Source organism: Mobula hypostoma, chromosome 5, assembly GCF_963921235.1.
Source record: "Mobula hypostoma chromosome 5, sMobHyp1.1, whole genome shotgun sequence".
NCBI lineage: Eukaryota > Metazoa > Chordata > Chondrichthyes > Myliobatiformes > Myliobatidae > Mobula > Mobula hypostoma.
In genome coordinates, this window is record NC_086101.1 from 37,421,777 (window position 1) to 37,446,142 (window position 24,366).

The following is a 24,366-nucleotide window of genomic DNA, read 5'->3' on the forward strand; positions in this document are numbered from 1 at the left end:
TCAGTATTGTCTTGGCGACGTTTGGGTGGTGGAATGAAGGTTTCCGGTTCTGCAGCTGATACCAGCTGCATGCGTAGAGCTTTGGATTCAAGCCCCTCTCTGGCGATTCACTTGCAGATATCCAGACTGACACAAGTGCCGCACAGGAGGGAATTGGAATCGGTTTATTATTGTCACATGTACCGTGATACAGTGAAGAGATCTGTGCTCACACAGATCAGTTCATTGCACACTGCATTGAGATTGTATAAGGTAAAACAGTAACAGAGTACAGAGTAAAGTGTAACAGCTGCAGAGAAGGTAAAACAATAAGGTTCAAGACCATAACAAGATTGATTGTGACGTCAAGAGTCTATCTTATTGTACTTGGGAACCATTCTGTAGTCTTTTAACAGCAAAAGAGAAGCTGTCCTTAAGCCTGGTGGAGGCATCTTTAAACTTTTGTATCCTCAATAGGAGAGGGGAGAAGAGAGAATGTCTGGGGTGGGTGAGGTCTTCAATTATACTGCTGTTTTACCGAGGCAGTGAGAAGTATAGACAGACTCCACAGAGGAGAGGCTGGTTTCCATGATGTGTTGGGCTGCGTCCACAACTCTCTGCAGTTTCTTCCAGTCACGGGAAGAGCAGTTGCCATACCAAGCCATTGTACATACAGGAAGGATGCTTTCTATGGCCCATTGATAAAAATTAGGGAAGGTCAAAGAGGGCTCGTCAAATTTCCTTAGCCTCCTGAAGAAGTACAGGCATTGGTGGGCTTTCTTGGCCATAATGTCTACATGCTTGGTCCAGGACAGTTTGGTGACGCTCACTCCTAGGAACTTGAAGTTCTCAATCCTGATGATCTCCAGTGAACTGCCTTGTTGGCAGTATGATTTTTCTAGGAGGCTCTACTACTTTCAAGTGGACCGAAGATTGCTTTGAAGAAGAGCAGGGAAATTTTCCCTGGTGTTCCGATGAGTACTTTTCCCACAGTCAACATCACTTTAATGTGAATCACCTGCTGCTCACGGGAATTACTGTGAATTGGTGGCAAGGTGCTTTAGGAGTTCTGAAAGGGATGTATGGGGTGCTCTTGAAATGCAGTTCTTGTTTTCATTCAGTAAGTGATTTTCCCTGCGGTTTGACATCAGTAGTCACAAGGGAGACAATCAACTGATATCACCAGGAGAGTCCATTTGGTCCAACATGTATTTCCTAGCTCTTTGAAAGAGTTATGCATTTTGCTCTACTTTCCCATCCTTTCCACATAACCTTGCTTTTTTCAAGCAATATACTTTATTCAAAATTTACTTTATTCAATATACTTTATTCAAAATATAATTGGGATATGTCACTATCTACATTCCTTGTAACTACCAATTCAACACAATCCCTTAGAGTATATTGTCACTGATGCATCATCTCTAAATGTTGCTTCCTTGAAACATTTGAGAAGGTGTTACTTGCACCTAGCACCTCAGTACCCAGTCCTCACAGATCCTCAGATTGTGGTCCTTTTCCACCGATCCTTTGCATTCAGCGTGTCCTTCAGTATATACTACCACAGCCTGGAGTGACCCAGTTGCCATTGTTCACTCGTGGATGCCCCTACAACCCTGCACTGGAAGACCGTGCATTGGCGAGCATCATCCACTGTTGAATGTCTTCCAGCAACAATTGATGTTTCCCTCGGAGTGCATCCCTGGGAGCAGCCCCCAGAGCACAAGAGCCTGTATATCGCAGGACCAGGACATGATCCTTTCCCTGACCTTGCCAAATACATGGTCCACTAGGAGGTCGACATCTGACCACTTTATGCATTTTTGTAGATACTCAGTTTTGAATGTGACACGGAGCCGATCGCCTGGCCCTCTTCCAAGGTTACATCTTTGCCCTTGTGTCCCTGGGGAAGGAGCATGTGGTATCATGGGTATAGTTGGGGGGTTTCCGGGACTGGTGGGTGCCACAGGGGCTTGAGTGGATTCTGAATAAAGGTGACTGTGTAGTCATTTGAAGCTACTGATTGTAAACAGTGTGAATTGTGGAATTCTGTAGTACTGTAATAACATGACATAACATGATATTATAATCACTGAATAAACCTAGAAGCAAAAAAAAAGTTTCCCCCTCAACACACACAAATACTGGAGGAACTCAGCAGGCCAGGCAGCATCTATGGAAAAGAGTAGACAGTTGGTGGTTCAGGCCCAGACCCTTCTCCAGGACTGGAAAGGAAGGGGAGAAGTCAGGGTAAGAAGGTGGGGGGGGGAGGGAAGGAAGAAGTACAAGGTGGTGGGTGATTGGTGAAACTGGGAGGAGGGGAGGGACTGAACTAGGGAGCCGGGAAGTTGATTGGTGAAGGAGATAAAGGGCTGGAGAAGTGGGAATCTGATAGGAGAGGACAGAGGACCATGGAAGATGATCTTTTCCATAGATGCTGCCTAACCTGCTGAGTTCCTCCACCATTTTGTGTGTGTTGCTTTGGATTTCCTGCATCTGCAGATTTTCTTGCGTTTGTAGTTTTCCTGTCATGTTAGATAGATACTTTATTGATCCCAGAAGAAATTACAGTGTCACAGTAGCATTACAAGTGCAAAGATGTACAAATATTAGAAGAAAGTAAGAAAGAATAAAAAAAGAAGTTACCACAAACAGTCTAACAGGAGGGGAGGGGTCATCACTTCCCTGGCTATAGGTTGACTCATTATAGAGCCTAATGGCCAAGGGTAAGAATGACCTCATACAGCGATCTTTGGGGCAGTGCAGTTGTCTTGGTCTGTTGCTAAAAGTGCTCCTCTGCTTAGCCAAGGTGGCATGCAGAGGGTGAGAAACATTGTCCAGAATTGCCTGGATGTTCTGTAGGGTCCTTTGTTCTACCACAGCCTCCAGTGTGTCCAGTTTGACTCCTATAACAGAGCCAGCCTTCTAATCGGTTTATTGAGCCTGTTGGTATGACCCGTGTTGATACCATTGCCCCAAAGCACCACCTCATAGAAGATTGTACTGATGACAACTGACTGGTAGAACATCTGAAGGAGAGGCCTGCATACTACAAGGGACCTCAGTCTCCTCAGGAAGCAGAGGCCACACATTTTAGATTCTTTCTATTTCTTAGACACGGTAGCGTAGCGGTGAGCGTAATGTTATTACAGCGCCAGCAGTCTAGGCTCTATTCCACCACTGTTGTAACGAGTCGGAAAGTTCTCCCCGTGACCGCAAGTGTTTCCTCTGGGTGTTCTGCTTTCCTCCCTCAGGCTCAGTGGTTTAATTGTTCGCATGAGTGCAATGAGGCAGTGTGGGCTCACTGGGCTGGAAGGCCTTCTACCGTGTGGTATCTCTAAATTTTTTAAAAATAAAAATGAAAATGCTTAGTTTTTTTTGTCAAATTGAACTTTCCAGAAGTTGTTTTCTGTGACCATTCTGAGCAGCTGAATCATTTGATCTTGGCAACGCAAATAATCAGCCGTGGGGTAAAGTGAACAAGATTGTGCACGTTGTATAGTCTGATCAGGAAGAGCTCATGTTCCCCTTGGCTGTATGAAATTTGAAGATACTTTGAACCTTGTTCCCTGCTACATACCATGCTACAAAGACCAGGGAGTTGAATTTCATCCTTGGCCGCTTGTGTTGCGTGGAACAGACTTGAATGGGACCGAACTTTGGAAAGTGGGTACGAGGTACAACTCCTGTTATATCTTTGGGTGTAACTGATGAATTTCCACCTCCTCGCATTTACAAAGAACAAAGTGAAAGACTTTTGGGAAGTCTGTGGTGTTTGAGTTTTCAAATCTGTTGCCATCCACAAGAGGAAGATGGCAGTTTTGTGAGATTGTTTGGTGCAGTAAGTCAGTTATGTGGATGAGGAAAGGGTAACAGATTAGACACATTCCTTCTGACAGGATTGAAAGTTGAGGTAACGTAAGCTTTGGGAAAGCAGCACTATAGAGGCTGGAATGGTGAGCCTTGGGGTGGTGGGAGTGAGATACATAGGGTGGCTTTACTAGAGAGATACCAGATTGAATCCTGGGGATACCCTTGTACTTTATGGTGAACAACAGTTGTAATGTTGGAAACATGTCACAGTGCTAATATGTGCTAAGCTCCCTGAAACAGCGGTGTAATATTGACAGAATATGCTCCACTTGGTGATGCTTTGTGAGGGGCAGTTATTGGCTTCAGCACTCCAGCAGAGGTACCTCCTCCAGGTGCGGTTCAGTTGGAAGGGCTGAGTGGAACAAAGGAACTTTAATGGAACAGAAATACCATCACAGAGCAAATACGGACTGGCTTGTTTCTAGCTACAAGTTTAATACCCTACATTTAATGTATTGAATGTAAATGTAACGGATTAAAGTATGCCTGCAAGAAAATGAATCTCAGAGTTGCATCTACGTACTTTGATAATAAATTTACTTTGAACTTCGACTTTTGAACATTTTTGTTTGGAATCGGTAACTGATGGGCTTTCCTTCTGCAGGTGATCATCGCAGTCAGCCAGTTAATAGCTGATGTGATTGGAATTGGAGGGACGCGATTCCAGCAGTCACTGGCGATCGTTAACAATTGTGCCAATAGTGACCGGGCTGTAAAGGTGAGTCAATTATCTTCGTTTCATTATAACATCTGTGATCGGTACCCTTGTGGTCCAGCTTTTTTAGAACACTGTACAGGCCCTTCAGCCCACAATGTTGTGTCGACCCTTTAATCTACTCCAAGATTAATTAACTTTCCTCCCACGTAACCCGCTATTTTCTTGTATCCATGTACTTACCTAAGTCTTTTGAATGTCCGTAATGCGTCTGCCTTTATCACAACCTTTGGTAACGCTTTCCAAGTTCTTACCACCTTCTGTGTAAAGGAAAAAAAAACAACACACACCTATCTCCAACATCTCCCCTATACTTTCCTCGAAGCACCTTATAGATATGTCCCCTTGTGTTACCCATTTCTGCCTTGGGGAAAAAACTCCAGCTATCCACTCTATCTATGTTTCCTGCTATCTTTTACACCTCGATCAAGTCACATCTCATCCTCTTTCTCTCCGAAGAGAAAAGCTGTAGCTTGCTCAGTCGACCCTCATGAGATGTGCTCTCTCATCCTGCAGTATCCTGGTAAATCTCCTCTGCATCCTCTCGAAAGCTTCCACATCCTTCCTGTGATGAGGTGACCAGGAATGTAGCCATGGTTCCCAGGGCTCTGGCTTTAATGCTTATGTCATCACAGTTCTACGCTCCTGACTGCACCCTCCTCCCTCCCTCCACTCATTCCTCCTACTCAACCCCTTGGTCAACCATGGTTGCCTGTGGACTGAACTATTCCAGCTCACTCATGGCTCTTCTCCCTCCTGCTCTCCATCCTAATCCCCCTGGCAGTGTCCAACTGTCATGAAGCATGTCTCCTTTCCCTATCACTTGCTGACCTTCAGAATCAAAATGAAGTTCACTGTCACAGTCTTGTATGCTGTTAAATTTGTTGTTTGCATCAGCAGCGCAGTGCAAAAGCATAAACATGCTACAAACTATAAAAATAAACTCAACAATTCAAAATTTAGGAATAACGATGTATTGTCCATGAGAAATCTGATGGTGGTGAGGAGGAAGTTGTTCCCGAATCACTGAGTGTGGGTCTTCAGCTCCTGTACCCCCGACTGTGTTAATGAGACGAGGCATGTCCCAGGTGGTGAGAGCCCTTCGTGATGTTTGCTGCCTTCTCGAGGCAACACCAGTTGAACGTGTCCTCGATGGTGGGGGGCAATTGTACCCGTGATGGAGCTGGCTGAATCTACAGCTGTCTGCAGCATTCTGCACGTCGGAGTCTGCATACCAGGCAGGGATGCAGCCAGTCAGAGTGCTCTCCGCCGTACTCCAGCTCTCTGTTAGTAACCAATTAATTTTAACCCATTAACAAACCTTTACTCAACCTACTTACTGCTCAGTCTTCACTCAGTCCCTCGTAACAACTCTGCAACTTCCAAATCCTCTCCGTGGCATTTCTATCAATCTGTGGTAACATCCCTCTGCCAAATGCTACAGCCGCTGATAACTCAGCCCTCTGGTGATGTTCTCTTGTGAATCCCCATGCTTATTGCTTTCCCCACTGGCCGTCCTGCCCTCAAGTGCCTGAGCCCCAAGCCCTGGCATCCGCTGCCTGAATTACTCACCCGCTCTCCTCTTCTCAGAGGCTCCTTGGAACCTCCCTCCAAGAACGCACTTTAAATCACCATTCTTGATATCTCCCCATAGAGCATGGACAGGCCGTTTGGCCCGCAATGTTTGTGCTAACCCTGATGCCAAACTAAATCATCTGCCTATACCTGATCTATAGCCCTCTATGGCCTGCCTGCTCATGTGTATCTGTTTAATAGTTGTTAAACCCCATCCTGGCAGCACGTCTCGGGCACTCACTAGTCTCTGTGTAAAAAGAAAACTTGCCATACAAGTCTCCTTTAAGCCTCCCTGATGCAGAGTTTCAATTGAAATGCCAACAATTTCCCCCCACCACCACCAATGGAATTGGAATTGGTTTGTTATTGTCACATGTACCAAAATACAGAGAAAAGCTTATCTTGCAAGCTGTTCATACAGTTCAAATCATTACACAGTGCATTGAGGTAGAACAGGGTAAAACAATAACAGAATGCAGAATAAAGAGCACCAGCCATAGAGAAAGTGGGGCATGTGGAAAATGAGGTGCAAGATCATAATGAGGTAGATCGGGAAGTCCAGAGTCCATCTGATTGTACTAGGGAACCATTCAGTAGTCTCAGAGCAGCAGGGTAGATGCCTTCTTGAGCATGTCTGACCCATTGAGTTCCTCCAGCAGACCATGTGTTGCTTGTTTAAGCTTTCCATCTCTTACCCTGAAGCTATGCCCTCTAGTGTTAGACATTTCCACCATGGGGAGAAGACTGATTAATCTCCCCTGTCTATGCTGTTTGTAATTTTATACTACAGATATTGAACAGTCCCCCTTATGCAATAAGATGGACTCTAGAATTCTCAATATACCTCAGCATGACACTGCACTTTATCTGTCTACCTGGCACTGCACTTTCATCTTAACTGTGTCACTTTGTTTTGCATTCTGTTGTTGTTCTTTCCTTGCACTGATGTGATGAGATGATCTCTCTGGATGACTTGCTTCTCACTATACCTGGGTACATGACAGCAATAAACTAATTTCACTAATTATGTCCTTGTATCATGTTGTTCACTGCCTAATAATACTTCTCTGAAACCCTTTGGAAGTTTTACTCGGGTCACAGGCACAGTGCAGATGCACGTTGTTGTAATCTGCTGTAGATCTTCCTCTATTTAGCTCACTGTTCATTAACCTTGTGACCCTGTGCCTCGACTGGAACCCAGTTCTACCCTGCCCTCCTCTTGTTGCCTGCACAGCACCTGTTGCTCAGGATAAAACCCTTGTGAGAGACAATCTGAACAATAGCGGAGGGTCATTAACGCAAGAGGTTCTGCAGGTGATGGAAATCCAGAGCAACGCACGCAGAATGCTGGAGGAACTCAGCAGATCAGGCAGCTTGTGCGGAAGTGAATAAACAGTCGATGTTTTGGGCCAAGATAGTGGAGGTTGATTTTGTTTTCAGCACCTTCCCCCGCCCCCCCCCCCATCTGCACTTCCCCTCATCCCCTGTTTTCTCTGCCATTTCATCACCCCTAAACTCAGGGAAGATAAACTAGGCCAGAGACACGAGAGAATGTGGAAGCTGGAAGCAGCTCACAGTCTGCTGCAGGAACTCAGTGGGTCTGTGGGGTGGAAAGGAACTGCCAGCGTTTCAGATCGAGACCCTGCATTCGAACTGAAAGCGGAGAGGGGAGATGGCCAGTACAAGGAGGGGAGGGGGAGTGTTGAGACGGGGGCCAGAGGTGATTGGTGGATCAGTCTAGGGTGCTGAACTCAACTGGAGTCCATGTTGTCAGTGCCAGAAATAGGTGGTGGTTTTCACTAAGGACACTTCCTCAGTAAATAATTACTCACTCACGAGTTAATATGATTCCATGCACCGTATATGCTCCACAATCAGGAATGCATGGGCAATGGGAGCGTGTCAACTATGTGAGAATTGCTCAGTAGAAACACTAATGCACATGGCAGACAACTATTCTATGCATCAACCTTTAAATAAGTTGGTGAAATATATGTCATCTACTTCCCCTTTTAAATAAAAGTATCTTACTCTTAACTTCTGTATTTTATGAAGTTCAAAGTATTATATTAATGTAACTTTGCTGTATTTTACATGACATACTATCACATGATGTGTCAAATCCTCAGAATCTAGTTGATCACTGTCTTTAATAACATCTTCAAAAGAGGATATGTCTGCTAATCATTTTCCACCTGTACTGCCATTACATATAAAAGTGAATGAACTGAAATAACTTTTCACACTTACTTTCCATGATACAAAATAGAATTCACAGTTTGAGCTTTTTTTTTCATTTTTAAAACTACTAATTTTCACTTGACGTACGAGAATTCTGTATGTACAAATACTGGCTAAACAAGAGTTTGCTGTATGTGAAGCAGGGAAGTAAATATTCTGCCAAACTGGCTGTTGTTCACTTTTGTTCATTTGCGTTGGTTTGAGAATCTTGGCCTACGTTAGTGTCTTTTGGTCAAGGAGTGTGAAATGGGAAGCAACTGTTTAGTAACTGTTTGTAACTGTTTAGTGAAAGTTTAGTACTTGCTGATGGGGTGCGTTTTCATATAATGAGCTAAAAACCTGGCGAGAATAGGCTGACCTTTTGTAGTTAAACCATAACTAGATTATTACATCTTGTTCCGATCGGCACACTTTGGGCAGGATGTACAGATCGCAGAGGAGGTGCAAAGCCGGTGTACAAAAACATTTCCAGTTTGAGGAACTTCAGTCTCCAACGTTCCACTGGAGAAGCTGAGGCTGAAGAAAGGAAGTTTGTGACAGTGATGGACGCGATGTGTGTAGGGTGTAGGTTTAAGCAGAGTCAGTGGAGTGAGGCTGATGCTTTAAGGACTAGAGCACAGGATCAAAATGAGTGGTGGTTGTTGGAGAACCTATTTTACTCAGGAGTTATTTAAGATCCGAGCCCTGTGAGGGAGGTGGAAACAGAAGCACTTGTGGTATTCAAAAGGGAGTTGGATAGGCACCTGGGAAGGAGTAATGCAAAGACCAATGAGGAAAGTTTGGGGAGAGAGAGAAATGTCCTGAATCACTTTCTCTCCAGAGGTCCTATATGGATTAAATGTCCTCCTTGTGTTAATCATTTGTTGCCATGGTTTCAGTCTACAGGATTCCCTTCTGATGTCAAAGACCTAACCAAACGCATTCGCACAGTGCTGATGGCCACAGCTCAGATGAAGGAGCATGAAAATGACCCGGAAATGCTGGTGGATCTTCAGTACAGTCTGGCAAAGTCCTACGCCAGCACACCCGAGTTGAGGAAAACCTGGCTGGACAGCATGGCAAAAATCCACGTCAAAAACGGGGATCTCTCTGAGGTAATCCAACCAGAGCTCTCATTCCCTTTCTGAATGTGACATGCGTGTCCGTACCACCTTTCGCATCGTCAGGGGGTCTTCACAAGTTAAAGGTTAGGGGAAATGGCAGCCGATTTACGAGCAGCAAGCTTCCACAAGCAAATTGTGGGATTAACATAGTGTAGATGGTCAGTGGACCTGTATCTCTCCTCAGTGACTGTCCTTGCCTTAGACTCTTTTACATCACCTGGGAGACCAGATGGCGCCACAATTTAACATCTCATCCTAAATGTGAATCAGGTTACTTTCAGCGTCTAATATGATGCGAAATTTGTTGTTTGGTGGCAGCAGTACAGTGCAAAGACACAAAATCACTATAAATATCGAAATAAATAGTACAAAGAAAGGAATAACGAGGTAGTATTAATGGGTTCATGGAGCGTTCAGAAATCTGATTGTGGAGAGGAAGAAGCTGTTTTGGGATCGTTGAGTAAAGGTCTTTTCAGGATCCTGGGCCTCCTCCCCATGTTAGTAATGAGAAGAGGGCAGGTCTCGGATGGTGAGGGTCCTTAGTGCCTCACGCTGCCTTCTTGAGCCACCGCCCTTGAAGGTGTCCTTCATGGTGGGGAGGCTGGTGCCTGCGATGGAACTGGCTGAGTCAAAGACCCTCTGCAGTCTCTTGCCATCCTGTACATTGCAGCCTCCGTACCAGGCAGTGATGCAACCAGTCAAATGCTCTCCGCTGTGCATCTATAAAAATTAGACTGGTAACATGTCAAATCTGCTCAAGCTCTAAACAAAATGAAGCTGCCACTATGCTGCCTTTGTGATTGCATCAATGCATTGGACCCACAGTAAATCCTCTGAGGTGTTGACACCCAGGGACAAAATAACTATTCACCTTTCCACTGCTGACTCCGCAATGATGATCGGTGCGAGTTCTCCCAACTTCGCCTTCCTGGGATCCTCAATCAGTTTCTTGGGCTTGCTGAAGCTGACTGCAAGGTTGTTGTTATGGCACCACTCGACCAGCCTGTCTGTCTCGCTCCTGTACTCCTCCTGGTTGCCATCTGAGACTTTACCAACAGCAGTGTCAGCTACGAGGTCATATACATCCTTGAGACGGGCCTGTGTTGATTGTCATCAGGAGGAGACTTTATCGCCGATCTGTGGTATCCTGATGAGGAAGTCGAGGATCCAGTTGTAGAGGGAGGTACAGAGGTCCAGGTTTAGAAGAATGGTGATTAGTATTGAGGAGATGATGCTTTGAGTGCCGAGGTATAATCAGTAAACAGCAGCCTACCTTATGTTTTACTGTTGTCTAGATGCACCAAAGCAGAGTGGAGAGCCAGTGAGATTGCTTCCAGTATAGCCGTGTTGCAGCAGTTTGTGAACTGCAGAGTCCATGTCCTTGCCGAGGCAGAGTGTTAATTCTAGCCATAACCGACCTCTGAAAACAATAGCTGTGATTGCTGCTAGTCTCAGTAGTAAGTTTTTCCGGTCAGTTCAATAACTTGATGAAAGTGGGAAGAAGCTGTTGTTGGACCTTGAGAGGAGGACCATGAGGCTGTTGTACCTCCTGCCAGCTGGCAGCATCGAGAAGAGGGCAAGGCCCAGATGGCGGGGTCACCTGATGATTGATGTCGCCTTTCCGAGACAATAAGAATGTTCTTTCCACTGTGACTTTCAATGGTAACTTTTTTTTTTGTGGATAAAACAATGTCACAGAGGTAGCGTCACTTAAAATCTCTTCCGGCCTCTACCAACTTACTTCTGGCTTCCTTTCGGCTTTTGTCTCAGTTGCTGACTGCTGGTTCCTCTTTTTCTCTCTGTTTCAGGCGGCCATGTGCTATGTCCATGTCGCAGCTCTGGTGGCTGAATACCTCAGAAGGAAAGGTAAGGTGAACACCTGGATTCTCCTGAAATACCCTGTGGTTTTATTGGTTTTGGTGACGGGGATGTCGCTGCCTTTATTGCCCAGCCAGAAATGGGAGTCTGGAAGTAGCCAAGACTCAACAATGGCACAACCAGCAGAGCTGCCACCTCACAGCACCAGAGATGCGGGTTCAATCCTTACCTTGGTTGCTGTCTGTGTGAAGTTTGCACGTTCTACCTGAGTGTGCTCCCCACCCTCCCCCAACCTCTTGGGCACTCCATTTACCTCCACCTCCCAAAGATGCAAGTCGGTAGGTTAATTGCCCGCTGTGAATTGCCCCTGCTATGTAGGTGAGTCACCACTGGTAACTCGCATTGGTATCTACCTGTGCTCGGCTGTCGATCTTTAGAAGTACACCTTTGTATGTCTTAGATCAAGACGACTTGGTAGAGGAGTGTAAGATTAAAATGGGCATAGATAGAGAGGACAGCCGGTGCTTTTTTCCCCCAGGGGTGTGGTGGCCAATGTCGGAGGACACCCTTTCAAGGTGAGTGGAGGAAGGTTTATGGGAGATATCAGAGCCAGGTTCTTTTATACTGAGAATGGTGGGTGTGCGGGGCGCACTGTTATGTGTGGTGTTCTCGGCAGGTACATTAGGAAATTTAAGAGACTCTCAAGCACATGGATGAAAGTAAAATGGAGGGAAGGGTTAGGTTCATTGTGGAGTAGGTTATAAGGCTGGTAAAACATGGTGCAGTGCTGTACTGTCTTCTGACATAGTCATTGAGTTGCTGTAACGGATAATCACTTTCCCCAGAGGTGCTGCAGTAACTCATGACCCTGCTTTCCAAAGTACCAGTTAAAATATGCATCATGCCCTAAAATGAACCTGTGCCAAGCCTGCTGGTTGGACAATAACAAAAAAGAAAATCCAACTAAACACTGAAGCCATGGAAACAAGGGTGTTGAATTTACTGCTTCAAAACGTCATTATCTCATTGTTCCTCACACAAAGACGAGTCACGTTGGGATATTCAGTGTAGAATATTCATGACAGTAATCCTTACTGTCCCAGCACCTGATCTCTGTACATAGTCTGATGGGTTAGAGAACGTCAGGGACTTACCCAGGTATAACTTAATTACTGTAGGAGAAAGGATTTTCTCCCACCACCACTTCATGCCGTGAGGTCCAGAACCCCATGACCCTCTGGGTGACAAGACTCTGCTCAACTCTCCTTTCTCCATTGCCAGCTTCCTGAAGTACAAGTGAATTAATAGTGACTCCCCGAAGGGAAGCAAGTTCTTCCCATGCCAGCAGATTTGGGACCAGTTGTTGCCTGGCAGCCACCACCGGGCTCCTGGATCAGCTTCACTCACCTTAGAGATGAACTGGTTCCACAGCCTGTGGACTCGCTTCCTGGGACTCTGCAGCTCATGTTCTGCCTAAATATTATTTGTTTTTTTTTTAATTATTTGCAAGATTTGTCCTCTAATGCACATTGGATGTTTGTCGGTCTGTAATGTCTATGTTTTCTCATGGACTCCGTTGGTTTCTTTGTTTTGCGGGTGCCTGCCAGAGGATGAATCTCAAGGTTGTATATGGTGTACGTACTTTGATAATGAACTTGAACTTTAGATGGGCCTCTCAACCATTTTATACGTGCCTTCTTCCATTCCGAAAGGGACATTTGCTCTGGAAATTGTGCTGCTGCTTGGTGTGAAGGACAATTGACTTGCCAGTGTAGGTTGTTTCAAGCATGTGGAATGCTTGTGATCAGCTCCCGCCCTGACCCCTCACAGTGATTGATGTTCAACCGACGGACCTCTTTATATACGTAACAGTTGGAATTTCTAACGGTGCATTAATCAATGAATTACAGAGGCTCATGGTTTGAGGAGGACAGTGGTTACTTGACAGGGCTGGCAGCTATGATTCAGGACTTTTGATCCAGAGATGAGTTCAAATCGTATTCTGGTAGATGGGAAGTTTAATTTCAAACATTTAAAAACAAATCTGAAAAACAAAACTGAAAAAATAAAATTGTAGTGTAAGCATGAAACTCCTGCATTGTTGTGGACCTTCATCTCCCTTACTGATCCCAGATGGGTGGTCCTTACCCAGTCTGGTATACACATGAATCCAGACTCTCCAATGTCATGGGCACAGACCTTCCAGCCATTATTGAAGTACCCAACCACACTGATCACATTTTACTCTCCCCACACTCCCATCAACTCCCTCTCCAAGTTCTTGCCGGAGAGAAGGGTTTTAACAGTCAGACACTCAACACTGGAAAGACTCAGCAGGTCGAGTAGCATCTGCGGGAAGAGAGAGAGAAATGTTGATAATCTGTCAGAATTGGCCAGCTCTGAAGCAAACAAGAAAGGCTACCTGTTTGAAATTGTTAAATTCAGTGTGTGAGGTCTGTAAGTTGTCTGCTGACAGGTATTAGATCTGAATTTGGGTTTTTTTTAGAGCGACATAAGGGGTCAAAAGAGCAAGGGTGGGAAAGGGAATTAAGTGTCAGACACTGGAAGCTTGTGAAATGAGGGACTTGTTCTGCAAAGTGGTCAACTAGTGTGTGTCTTAGTTTTCGCAGTGCTGAAGAGACCACATTGTGAGCACTGAATGCGGTGTACACTATTAGAAGGTGAAGAACAGAGAGATTTAGAAAGGAAATTCCAGAGCTCAGGACCCAGGCAGTTGACCACTGGCAGCCATGCCTTCCAGTGACAAATTTTTGGGATGATCAATTAATCAGAAATGTAGAACAGTGGTCCCCAACCTCCGGGCTGCGGACCGATACTGGGCCGCGAAGCATGCAGGGATGCAGCGGTAGCCGGGACACACCCAGCACATCTTTAAGAAAAAGAAGTCAAAATAAACAAGCTAATTAATTAGGTGCCACGCAATCGGCAATCGCCTCTGATCTGGGCCGACATTTACGTGCCGGGCGGCACCTAATTAATTAGCTTGTTCTTTTGGCTCTTTTCTTAAAGATGTGCTGGGTGCATTCCAGCCACTGCTGCATTCTTCGCAGCAATGTATCGGTCCGCGGCCCCGAGGTTGGGGACCACTGACGTAGAAGGTCGAGATCTTGGGATTGTCGGGCTAGAGGAGATTACAGAGGTGAGTAGAGTAGGCAGAGGCTGTGGAAGAATTTTGAAGCAAGGATAAGAAGTTTAGAATATCAGGTATTTTGGGTAACTGAGAGAAAGGACGTGGTTCTGGAGTTTAGCATCTACAAGTGTCCTTATATGTTTTTATGATTAATGTGTCTACTGCTGTCATTGGTAGCTGGTTTATTATTGTTACATGTACCAGAATGCAGGGGAAAGCTTTGCCATCCAGACAGATCATTACATACATTAATTTATTTCGACATTTAACGCGGAACAGGCCTTCTAGCCCAATGTGACGCACCGCACAGCAACCCATATGTTTATCGCTAGGCTAACCGAATCACAGAACAACTTACAATGCCCATTTCACCCACTGATGGGTACGTCTTTGGTCTGTGGGAGGGAACCAGAGCGCCCGGAAGAAATCCATGCATCCAACTGGGAGGATGTACCGACTGCTTACAAACTCTAAACTCCGCCGCCCCGAGCTGTAATAGTGTCACGCTAGCCATTAAATACATTGAGGTAGTGGAACGGAAAACGACGAAGGGTCTCGGCCCATAATGTCAACTGTGCTTCTTCCTACGGATGCTGTCTGGCTTGCTGCGTTCCACCAGCATTTTGTGTGTGTGTAGAATGCTGTGTTACGGTTATGGAGAAAGTGCAGACAGACAAATGAAGTGCAGAGGTACTGCGATGTAGACTGGGAGATCAGGAGTTCATCTCTATTGTACTAGAGGCTGTCGAAGAGCACTCTCACCCTTTCTCTTCCCCTCCCTTACCCTCGTGACCTGCCCATTACCTGGTTCTCCACCCGCTTCCCGTTATTCCATGGTCCACTGCCCTCTCCTATTAGACTCCTTCTTCTTCCACCTATCCCCTCCCAGCCTGTCGCCCTATCTCCCTTCCCCCACCCACCTGTCCCCTCACCTGGTCTCACCTATCACCTGCCGGCTTGTACTCCTCCCCAAACTTCTTATTCTGGTGTCTGCCCCCTTCCTTTCCAGTCCTAATGAAAGACCTCAGCCTCAAATGGCCACAAATGCTGCCTGACTTGCTGAGTTCCCCCAGCATTTTGTGCGTGTTGGTCAAGATTTCTAGCATCTGCAGAATGTCATGTGTCTCCTTTACATAAACAAATGAGTAGAAGTGGCCTTGGTTTAATACCTCCTCAGAAAAGTGGTCCTCCAGAGGTGCACCCAAGGGTCAGGCCTCAGTTTCTGTGCTTGAGATGCTGGAGTGAAACTTGAACCAAAGCCTTATTGATTGATTGATTGACATAGAGTATAGTATAAGCCCTTCGAGTCACACTGCCAAGCAATTAGTGCGCATGCACCAGTCGTGCATGCAGCCTGTTACAGCCGTTCCGATCGGATTCTTACTTTTTTCTTCTTACTTTTTAACTTACGTTATTTTTTGTATTTTTTTTAACGGTAACACATCGAAGCTGCACCCTCTCTAACATGCTGATAGAGAGAGTCTTATTTGGGTTTTTAGCGCTGGAAATAGTTACATCCCGACACACGGGACAGAAGCATCGTCGCATTGTTCATTCCAGAGACCAGCTGCTTGCGCTAATGCTGGCCGGTTTAGCGAGCAGAGCAGCAGACACCCCTGCTGAAATCTGGAGGAAAACACACAGAGGATGCGGAGGGGGATCACAAAGTTGAGGAAAGAGGACCGGGTCGAGACAACAGAGACTTATAGAGAAGAGGAGTTCGGTGGGTACTAAAATGGACGAGTTCACGGTGCTAGCCAGGTGTCAGAGAACATTTCGGGAGTGCAGTGTTATGTGTTTCACTGCAACAGGGCTGCACGAGGACATACCCGATCAAAACTTTTCCATGGATGGCTTCCAGACCGTTCGGGCTGACCGGAAGTGCACTGAGAGCGGTAAGCGTAAAGGAGTTGGGTGCTTACTGTTCTGGTTAACAACAGATGGTGCAATCCGGGTCATATTACGATCGAGGAACGTGTTTGTAGACCGAATATTGAACTTTTTACTGTTGGACTTCGGCCACAGTCCACCGAGATTCAACACTGGGCGGCACGGGAGGTCGTTCCTGCCTGTGGCCATTGAACTTGCAGCTCCTTCCGTGGAGGGTAAGACACCATGAGCCAATAGACTGGTCATGGACTTTTTTCCATCTGGCAGAGTTTGCACTTGGCTGTTTGATTGTTTATGGTTTTTGTATTGCTATATTTATGCTCTATTCTTGGTTGGTGCGGCTGTAACGAAATCTAATTTCCCTCGGGATCAATAAAGTATATCTATCTATCTATCTAATTCCCCAATTTAATATAGCCTGATTACAGGATAATTTACAATGATCAATTAACCAACCAACCAGTACATCTTTGAACCGTGGGAGGAAACCAGAGCACCCAGAGGAAACCCACGTGGTCACGGGGAGAACGTACAAACTCCTTACAGGCAGCACCAGGAATTGAACCTGGGTCACTGGTACAGTGAAGCATTGGGCTAGCCACTATGCTACTGTGCCATCCTATAACTCGAAGGAGAAAGTGTCGCCCAGACACTGTTGATCATCACAGCATTCGGGTGCTATTATTTCATTATGGTAAATTGGTTTGCTACTGTCACAGGTAGAGCTGTAATACCTGTGTGGAGGGCAGCTGAACCGAAGGCAAAAGTTGTTCCTGATATTGGAGTTAATTTATTGTTTGAATCCAGCATGTGAGCACCCTATCCAATTCTACCATTTCCCAAGTCCCATCACTTAGATTAGATAACTATAATCTTGTTTCCATCTGCTTCATCAAATCTGGTTGTTGTTGGATTATATAGGAGGTCAGAGAGAAGGCTCCCATCTCTCTAGTAACACTGAAAATGAAAATACTCATCTCCAATGGTCCTGCTGTTGTTACAGAAACGTACTATGTGTGAAACTTTCCTCATATTGGAAAATATAATACAGCTGCAATGTTTTGGTTTAAAAAAAAAATTAAGTTCTAGCCACCAAGTAATAGTGCCATTAACAGGGGAGAGCACACACAAAATGCTGGAGGGACTCAGCAGGCCAGCCAATAATGTGTTGCTTTTTAAATGCTCACCAAAGAACCACAGCAGCCACTAGAGGTCATGAGTCTATTTCTCCGACATTCTCGTCCTGACAGTTGTATTGATTTTTTTTCCCTCTGTGATCATTGTCCTATTTACCAATGGGACAGAAACATAACTTTTTATTACCTTGGTCAACTCGGCAAACTTTTTCTCCCCTGCTGCCTCCAAATGATGTGGATTTCCAGTTGCTGTTTCCAAGTTCAAAGGTGATAGCTTTCATTGCATTGTACAACTGGGAAGTAAATATGGGTAAATGCAACTGAGGTGCAAATCACCTTTGCTCTGATCAGTTTACAGAATAGGCCTAAGGGATTCCTGTTTTGTGTCGTTTCCTGCTTTGTGTCGTTTCCTGCTTTTTTAAGACATTGCAAATTTTGCTACTTCAGCCGCAGTGACCTGGGTTCATTTCTGATCTTGGGAGTTTTGAGTATTTTCCCTTGAGTGTCTACAAATCCTCCCATGTCACAGCAACATGCAGGTAAATTGATTGACTCTTGTAAATTACCCTTTGGTGTAGGTAGGGCAGTAGGACAATGTGGGGGGGAGTCGATGAGGGAGAGTGTATAGTAGGAAAATAAATGGGGATAGTACTGAGCTGAAGCCAGCATATTCTTGATGGGCCAAGTGGTTTCCTTTTCATGCTGTGAGAAAATACTATTAAAGAAAAATCATTTCTGGAAATTCTTGCTAAATCTGCAAATCATAGTTGAATCCCCTAGTTTTGCTGTTATTGAAACCCATTCAGCCTCTGTCCCTCCCTATTTCTTCCAACTTCTTGTGCAGTGGTATCATTGGTGTAAAATTCCTCACTGGCCTCCCTCCTCCCAGTGTTAGTAATTCCCTCCAGCACCACAACCTTTCTGGATCTCTGTCTTTCCCAGTTCTGGCCTCTTAATAATTCCCAAATTGAGCATTTTCCCCACCAGCCGGCCTTCAGCTGCCAGGGCTCCAGGTTCTGAGATTCCCACCTAAAGACTCTCCATGTCACTTTCCTACTTTAAGGTGCACCTTAAACTTCTCCCAAAAACTAATTCTCCTCTTTCATATTTATTTCTTTTTCTTTAACCATTTGAAAACAATAGTTTAGGTAAAAGAGCAACACAAACAAAATGCTGGAGGGAATCAGCAGCTCAGATGGGAAGGGGGCGGAAGCCAGATTAAGGTGGTGGGACGAGGGATAGGAGTACAAGCTGGCAGGTGATTGGTGAGACCAGGTGAGGGGAGCTTGAGTGGGGAAAGGGGGAATGAAGTCAGAAGCTGGGAGTTGATAGGTAGAAAAGGGAAAGGGCTGAATAAGGAAGAATTTTATTGGAGAGGACAGTGGATGATAGTAATAGGGAAGAAGGGGGAACCAGAGGGAGGAGATGGGTAAATGAGGTAAAGGTGTGAGGAAGCAGTCAGAATTATGAATGGAAAAAGAGAAGGGTGGAAGGAAGGGGTGTAGAAAATTCCAGATGTTAGAGAAACCGATATTCATACCATCAGGTTGGAAAGTACTCAGATGGAATATTAGCTGTTGGTTTTCCAACCTGAGTTTGACCTCAACATACTTTTTTGGGAAGAAGAGATTACCTCCTGGTTTTTGTTTGTGTTGGCTTGCTCTTACTCCAGTGCATTTGTTCGTTCTCCATTCCATAGTCACATAAATTGATGTGAAAATGAATTATCACTCAATCCCGGGGTTGGGAATCTGTCAGGGATTGCAGCATTTGCTGAGATTGTTTTCTTCTGGAAAGCGGAAGATAAAGGGTGATCCCTCATGACGGACCTTCACACAGTGAAGGGGACCAAGAGAAGTGATGTAGAGAACCAACTTCCTTTTGTTAGTGAATTAGAACTAAGGACCATAATTTTAAGATTCGCAGAGAAAAGCAGGAAAATCCTGTTTCCCTGGAGCAGGGGTTCCCAACTTGGGGTCCACAGACCCTTCGCTTAATGGAATTGGCCCATGGCATAAAAAAGGTTGGGAACCCCTGCCCGAGAGAGTGGGCAGAGTGTAAAAGTTATTCCCATCGAATCAGGTTTATTATCACTGACCTATGAAATTTATTGCAACACACATAAAAGTTGCTGGTGAACGCAGCAAGCGAGATCAATGGCAGGGGCCGCAATCTGAAGTGAAATCTATTGTTTTTTTTTAGCAATTGTGCAGTGCAAAACATAAAGATTTTGAGACCAGGTGAGGGGAGCTTGGGTGGGGAACTTGGCTTGGTAAATTACAAAATAATTAAATAATGCAAAAGCAGAATAATGAGGTAATGTTCATTGGTTTGTAAACCGTTCAGACATGTAATCTCAGAGGAGAAGAAGCTGTTCTTTAAATGTTGAGTGTGGATCTTCACGTTGTTGTACCCCCTCCCTGATGGTAATAGAGTAAAGTAAGTCTTACTGGATAGTGGAAGTCTTCAGTGATGGATACTGCTGTCTTCTGGCATGGGCAGAGAGCGACTTCAAAGTTTAAAGTACATTTATTATCAAGCTATGTATAAATTGTACAACCTTGAGATTTGCCTCCTTACAGGCAGCTACAAAACAAGAAACCCAAGAGAACCCATTGAGAAAAGGCCTACTAACACCCAAAGCACAGGAAATTTGCCTGTACACACTAGGCATGAAAAGGGGATGGTCAGCTATTGGGGCAGATGACACATTGAGACTGATAATCAACCTTCCAGGTGCTGAGTAATCCGAAACCCAGCTGGTCATGTGCGACCCTCACTGTCATCTCACCTCTGTACCTACTGACCTACAGAGCTCTTGGTGAAGCAGCAGTCCAACTCCTCTTTGGCACGACTCCTCTGCCGTGCTTTGAGGTGCCTCGCTGTGTTCGAAGCGCTCTGCGGATGAGATGGTTGTTGCAAACAACGTGCAGGCCAGTCATTGGGGAAGACGCACACTCATGTCACTTTTGCCGCTTTTTCCCCCCAGGTATATTCAAGCAAGGTTGTTCAGCGTTTAAGGTGATCACGCCCAACATCGATGAGGAAGCAGCAATGATGGAAGATGTAGGAATGCAAGATGTCCACTATAATGAGGTGAGATGATTTGATCTGGACATTCTCACTGCCAGCACCTTCATCCTGTACCACAGTTCTTGTGCAATGTCTCTGCTCTGTCAAGGAACTGAGTTCTGATCAGTATTCTGTGTGTGTGTGTGCGTGCGCTGAATCACTGACATTGATGGACTGTCCACTTTGGTGGGTCAATATAGCAGTTGGATGTGTTATTGTATTTTGAGCTGCATAACACTATGACAAAATGTGCCAAGAGTTTTTTGTGAAGATGTCTTCGAGCTTCTGCCTTCCTAGTGATGAATTTGTGTTTCAGGGTAGTGGTCCTGTGAGGGAAAAATTCTGTACTTCCATCATGTCCTTCATAACCTCCATGTCCCGAAGTGCTCTATGGCCAGTGAAGGATATTTTGAGATGTGGCCATTGTTATAAAGTGGGAAAGCCAGCAGCCCTGCAGGGGACAGCAGCATCCCACAGACCGCAGTTTGATAATTACAGACAATAGAAAAGAACTGCCGGTGCTGGACAAACAGACTATGGTCAATGGGTCATGCAGCAGCTATAGAAGGAGAAGCTGTTAACGTTTCAGGTCCAAGGAGCTTTGTCAGATGTGGGAAGGGGGAGAATTACAAGTGCAGCTACAGCAGGCAAGGGTGTGTGGGACAAGGGATAGGATGTTAGCAGCACATGAGCTTCTTTGCATAATGTGTTCCAAATAGTGAGGCTGTGGGGCACACCCAGGAGACAGTACGATTCAGAAAAACTGAGCTGACCTGAAGAGTAGAGCTAATTCTGGGAGAGACCGGTGCAAAGAGTTGGAGAAGTCAGTGACGAATCCTGAAAACTGCAGGATGAGACTCAGGTTTAATATCGCTGACAAATGTTGTGAAGTTTGTTGTTTTGTGGCAGCAGTACACTCGTCATCAACAGCATCATTCTGTGCTGTGACTTAAGGCATTGGCCATCGTGGTCTTTGACCATGGATGTTCTTGGCAAATTTTTCTATGGAAGTGGTTTGCCATTGCCTTCTTCTGGGCCAGTGTCTTTACAAGATGGGTGACGATTCCCCCACCCCCACAAGCCATTATCAATGCTCATCAATACTCCTCAGAGATTGTCAGCCTGTTGTCAGTAGTTGCATAATGAGGACTTGTGATATGCACCAGCTGCTTGTACGACCATCCACCACCTGCTCCCAAAGCTTCACGTGACCCCGATCGAGGGGCTAAGCAGGTGCTACGCCTTGCTCAAGGGTGACCTGCAGGCTAGTGGAGGGAAGGAGTGCCTTACACCTCTCTTGGTGGAGACGTATCTCCACCCCACCATAGCACAGTGCAATATGTAAGAAATGCTATAAATTACAAGAAGAAATATAATATTTTAATTTTAAAATGAATATATTTTAATATTGTACATACAATGACCTGGCTGGTGGTGTAGTAGCATCAGTGCCGGACTTCGGGATGAAAGGTCCTGAGTTCGAATCCAGCCGACTCCCCTGCACGCTTTCCATCTATGCTGGGTTACGAGCTGGTGATCTCTTTGGAAACGCACCCGGCAGAAGGCAATGACAAACCACTGCTGAAACTTGACTCGTACGCGGTTCCCCACTATGTCAGAGAGGCGTGGAGGGAAATCGTCGGCTGACCGGAGAAACTCTGGATGTGACGTACCTTTCCTTACAGACAATTAAGTAAAACAGAGCAAAAATATTGAGGTAACGTTCGTGTGGTTGGTTCATTGTCTGTTCAGAAAACTGATAGTGGAGTGGAAGAAACTATTCCTAAAACGTTGTGTGTGTCTTCAGAGCGGCAGCAGTAAGAAGAGAGGATGTACTGAGTGATGGGAGTCCTTAATGAATGCCCAGTAAGAGACAAGGGGTTATTCTTCAAGCCTGACATGGTCCAGTTGTAATCGTACAGTCAGCCCTCCTTATCCGCGAGGGATTGGTTCCGAGACCCCCCATGGATACCAAAAAACGCGGATGCTCAAGTCCCTTATTTAACCCGGTTCAGTGCAGGTGGACTTTAGGACCCAGGGTGGCACAGGACCCGCCGCCCTCAGTGTTTCTGTTCCGTTGACTTATAATACCTAATACAATGGAAATGCTATGTAACCATCGTAGCTCTTTTGGGTACGCTGATACCACCTCAGCATCAGCCAATGCCGATTCTCCTGTGATCTTTAAGTTCTTGAGGCCGTAGCGCTTTACATAGCCAGCCAGCCATCCCTAGCACTAACACTTCCACGAATTTCAGCTTCTTTCTGCTTTATTGTACGAATGCTCGATTCGTTCTTACCGACCTTACGGCCCACTTCGGAATGCGACATCCCACTTTTCAGAAGATCTAATATTTCTAATTTCTCGGCGAGAGAGAGCACTTTACACTCCCTCTTAGCCTTTGAGAAATTGCTTTGACCACGTAATTGCTTTTTAGGAGCCATTTTTCACAGAAACAAAGTAGCGAACGAACGAGACGCAAGGCGAATAATGCTCGAACGAGTGCTGGAGAGAGAACTTCCGGGTTTTCCCGATTCGCGGTTGGTTGAATTCGCGCATGCGGAACTCGCGGATAAGGAGGGCCGACTGTACTGGAGGTGACAGACAGATATCGGTGTGGGGGTAGGTTGTTAAATTGAAGCAGTAACGTGATAATGACTTTGGTTTGGAGATGGTGAGTAAGAGGGAAATTTGCTTTTTGACCGGATGCTCCAGGATCTTCTGAGGCCCTCCAAAACTGAATGTCAGCTGCACATCTGCACTACACAGTACACACCTGCAGTGTTAGCATCTTCAACAGTACAGCATCACCTCAGTCCTGGCAGAGTCGAAGCTGATAGCAGCACTCTCCTTTCATCTGCAGCCTGCTGCATTATCAGTAACTGCAAAGATTACATTGTAAGCAAACTTCAGGCTGATAAGAATGCACTGATGTTGCAAATTTAATTATCAGCTATTTCAGAAACACATGTTGTCATTGATGGACTATTAACCTTTTATCACTAAGTCAGGGCAGCAAATGTTAATTATCAACCAGATCATCGTCTACATTTATAATTGCTTTGCAGTGTCTCTTTGAATTACTGATAATTGTCACTCTAGATGTGTTTTGATTGGCCTGAGTCAGCTTTGGAAGTTCCAAGGAATCTGATTATTCAGAAACTCCATGGCACAGGATTGTGAATTAAGCCATTCCCACCGGGCAGGATCAGGTTTGAGTGTGGGATCACCCCACAAAAATAAATTCCTAACTTGCATCTGTACCTCTCACGGCTATTCCCCAACCAAAGAGACTCTGGGTGGGGAACAGCATTAAGAGACAGTTAATAGAAATGTGGTGTTTAATAGAAGTCAGGTGCTTCTACCTCGGGAAACGTACACTCTCGTGAACATTACTCTGTATAACTCTTAAGGGTGTATCCCTATCGAGATCCTTATTGAGACTATGATAAGCCAAAGCTAACAGTGCTTCAATTCACCCTGCTTCCGCTATATTTGTTTCTATTCATTTGATAAAAGTTTTGAAGTAATTTTTTTCTCACCATGTCACCTTTAATTGGAGGCACAAGAAGGCAGCACTGTAGGGATGGGAATCACAAGAAGCAATCAGAGCTGTACTCCCGTTTAACCCAGCGATAGCTCAGTATCCGCACCATTACTAGCGCTGCCATTTCCACCTCTGGAAGCACGACACACATCCTACCCAGGTTATGACATCGTTCCGTTCCTAACCCAAAGAATTGGTAGGTCAGAAATGCGACTGCCAGCTATATAATTAAATAAAAGCATATACCAACCAAAAGCAATGTATG

The 24,366-nt window shown here is 45.3% G+C and overlaps 1 protein-coding gene across 7 annotated transcripts in view; it reads left to right on the top strand.

Moving 5' to 3' along the window:
• The window catches only part of LOC134346774 (dedicator of cytokinesis protein 9-like), a 365,134-nt gene that overhangs the window by 313,240 nt on the left and 27,528 nt on the right, over positions 1–24,366 (top strand). For all 7 annotated transcript variants that reach the window (XM_063048402.1, XM_063048406.1, XM_063048404.1 and 4 more), the window contains 4 exons: positions 4,457–4,570; positions 9,262–9,477; positions 11,295–11,352; positions 20,471–20,577. In XM_063048402.1, coding sequence (XP_062904472.1) covers positions 4,457–4,570; positions 9,262–9,477; positions 11,295–11,352; positions 20,471–20,577 — 495 coding nt within the window. The remainder of the gene's footprint in view (positions 1–4,456; positions 4,571–9,261; positions 9,478–11,294; positions 11,353–20,470; positions 20,578–24,366) is intronic.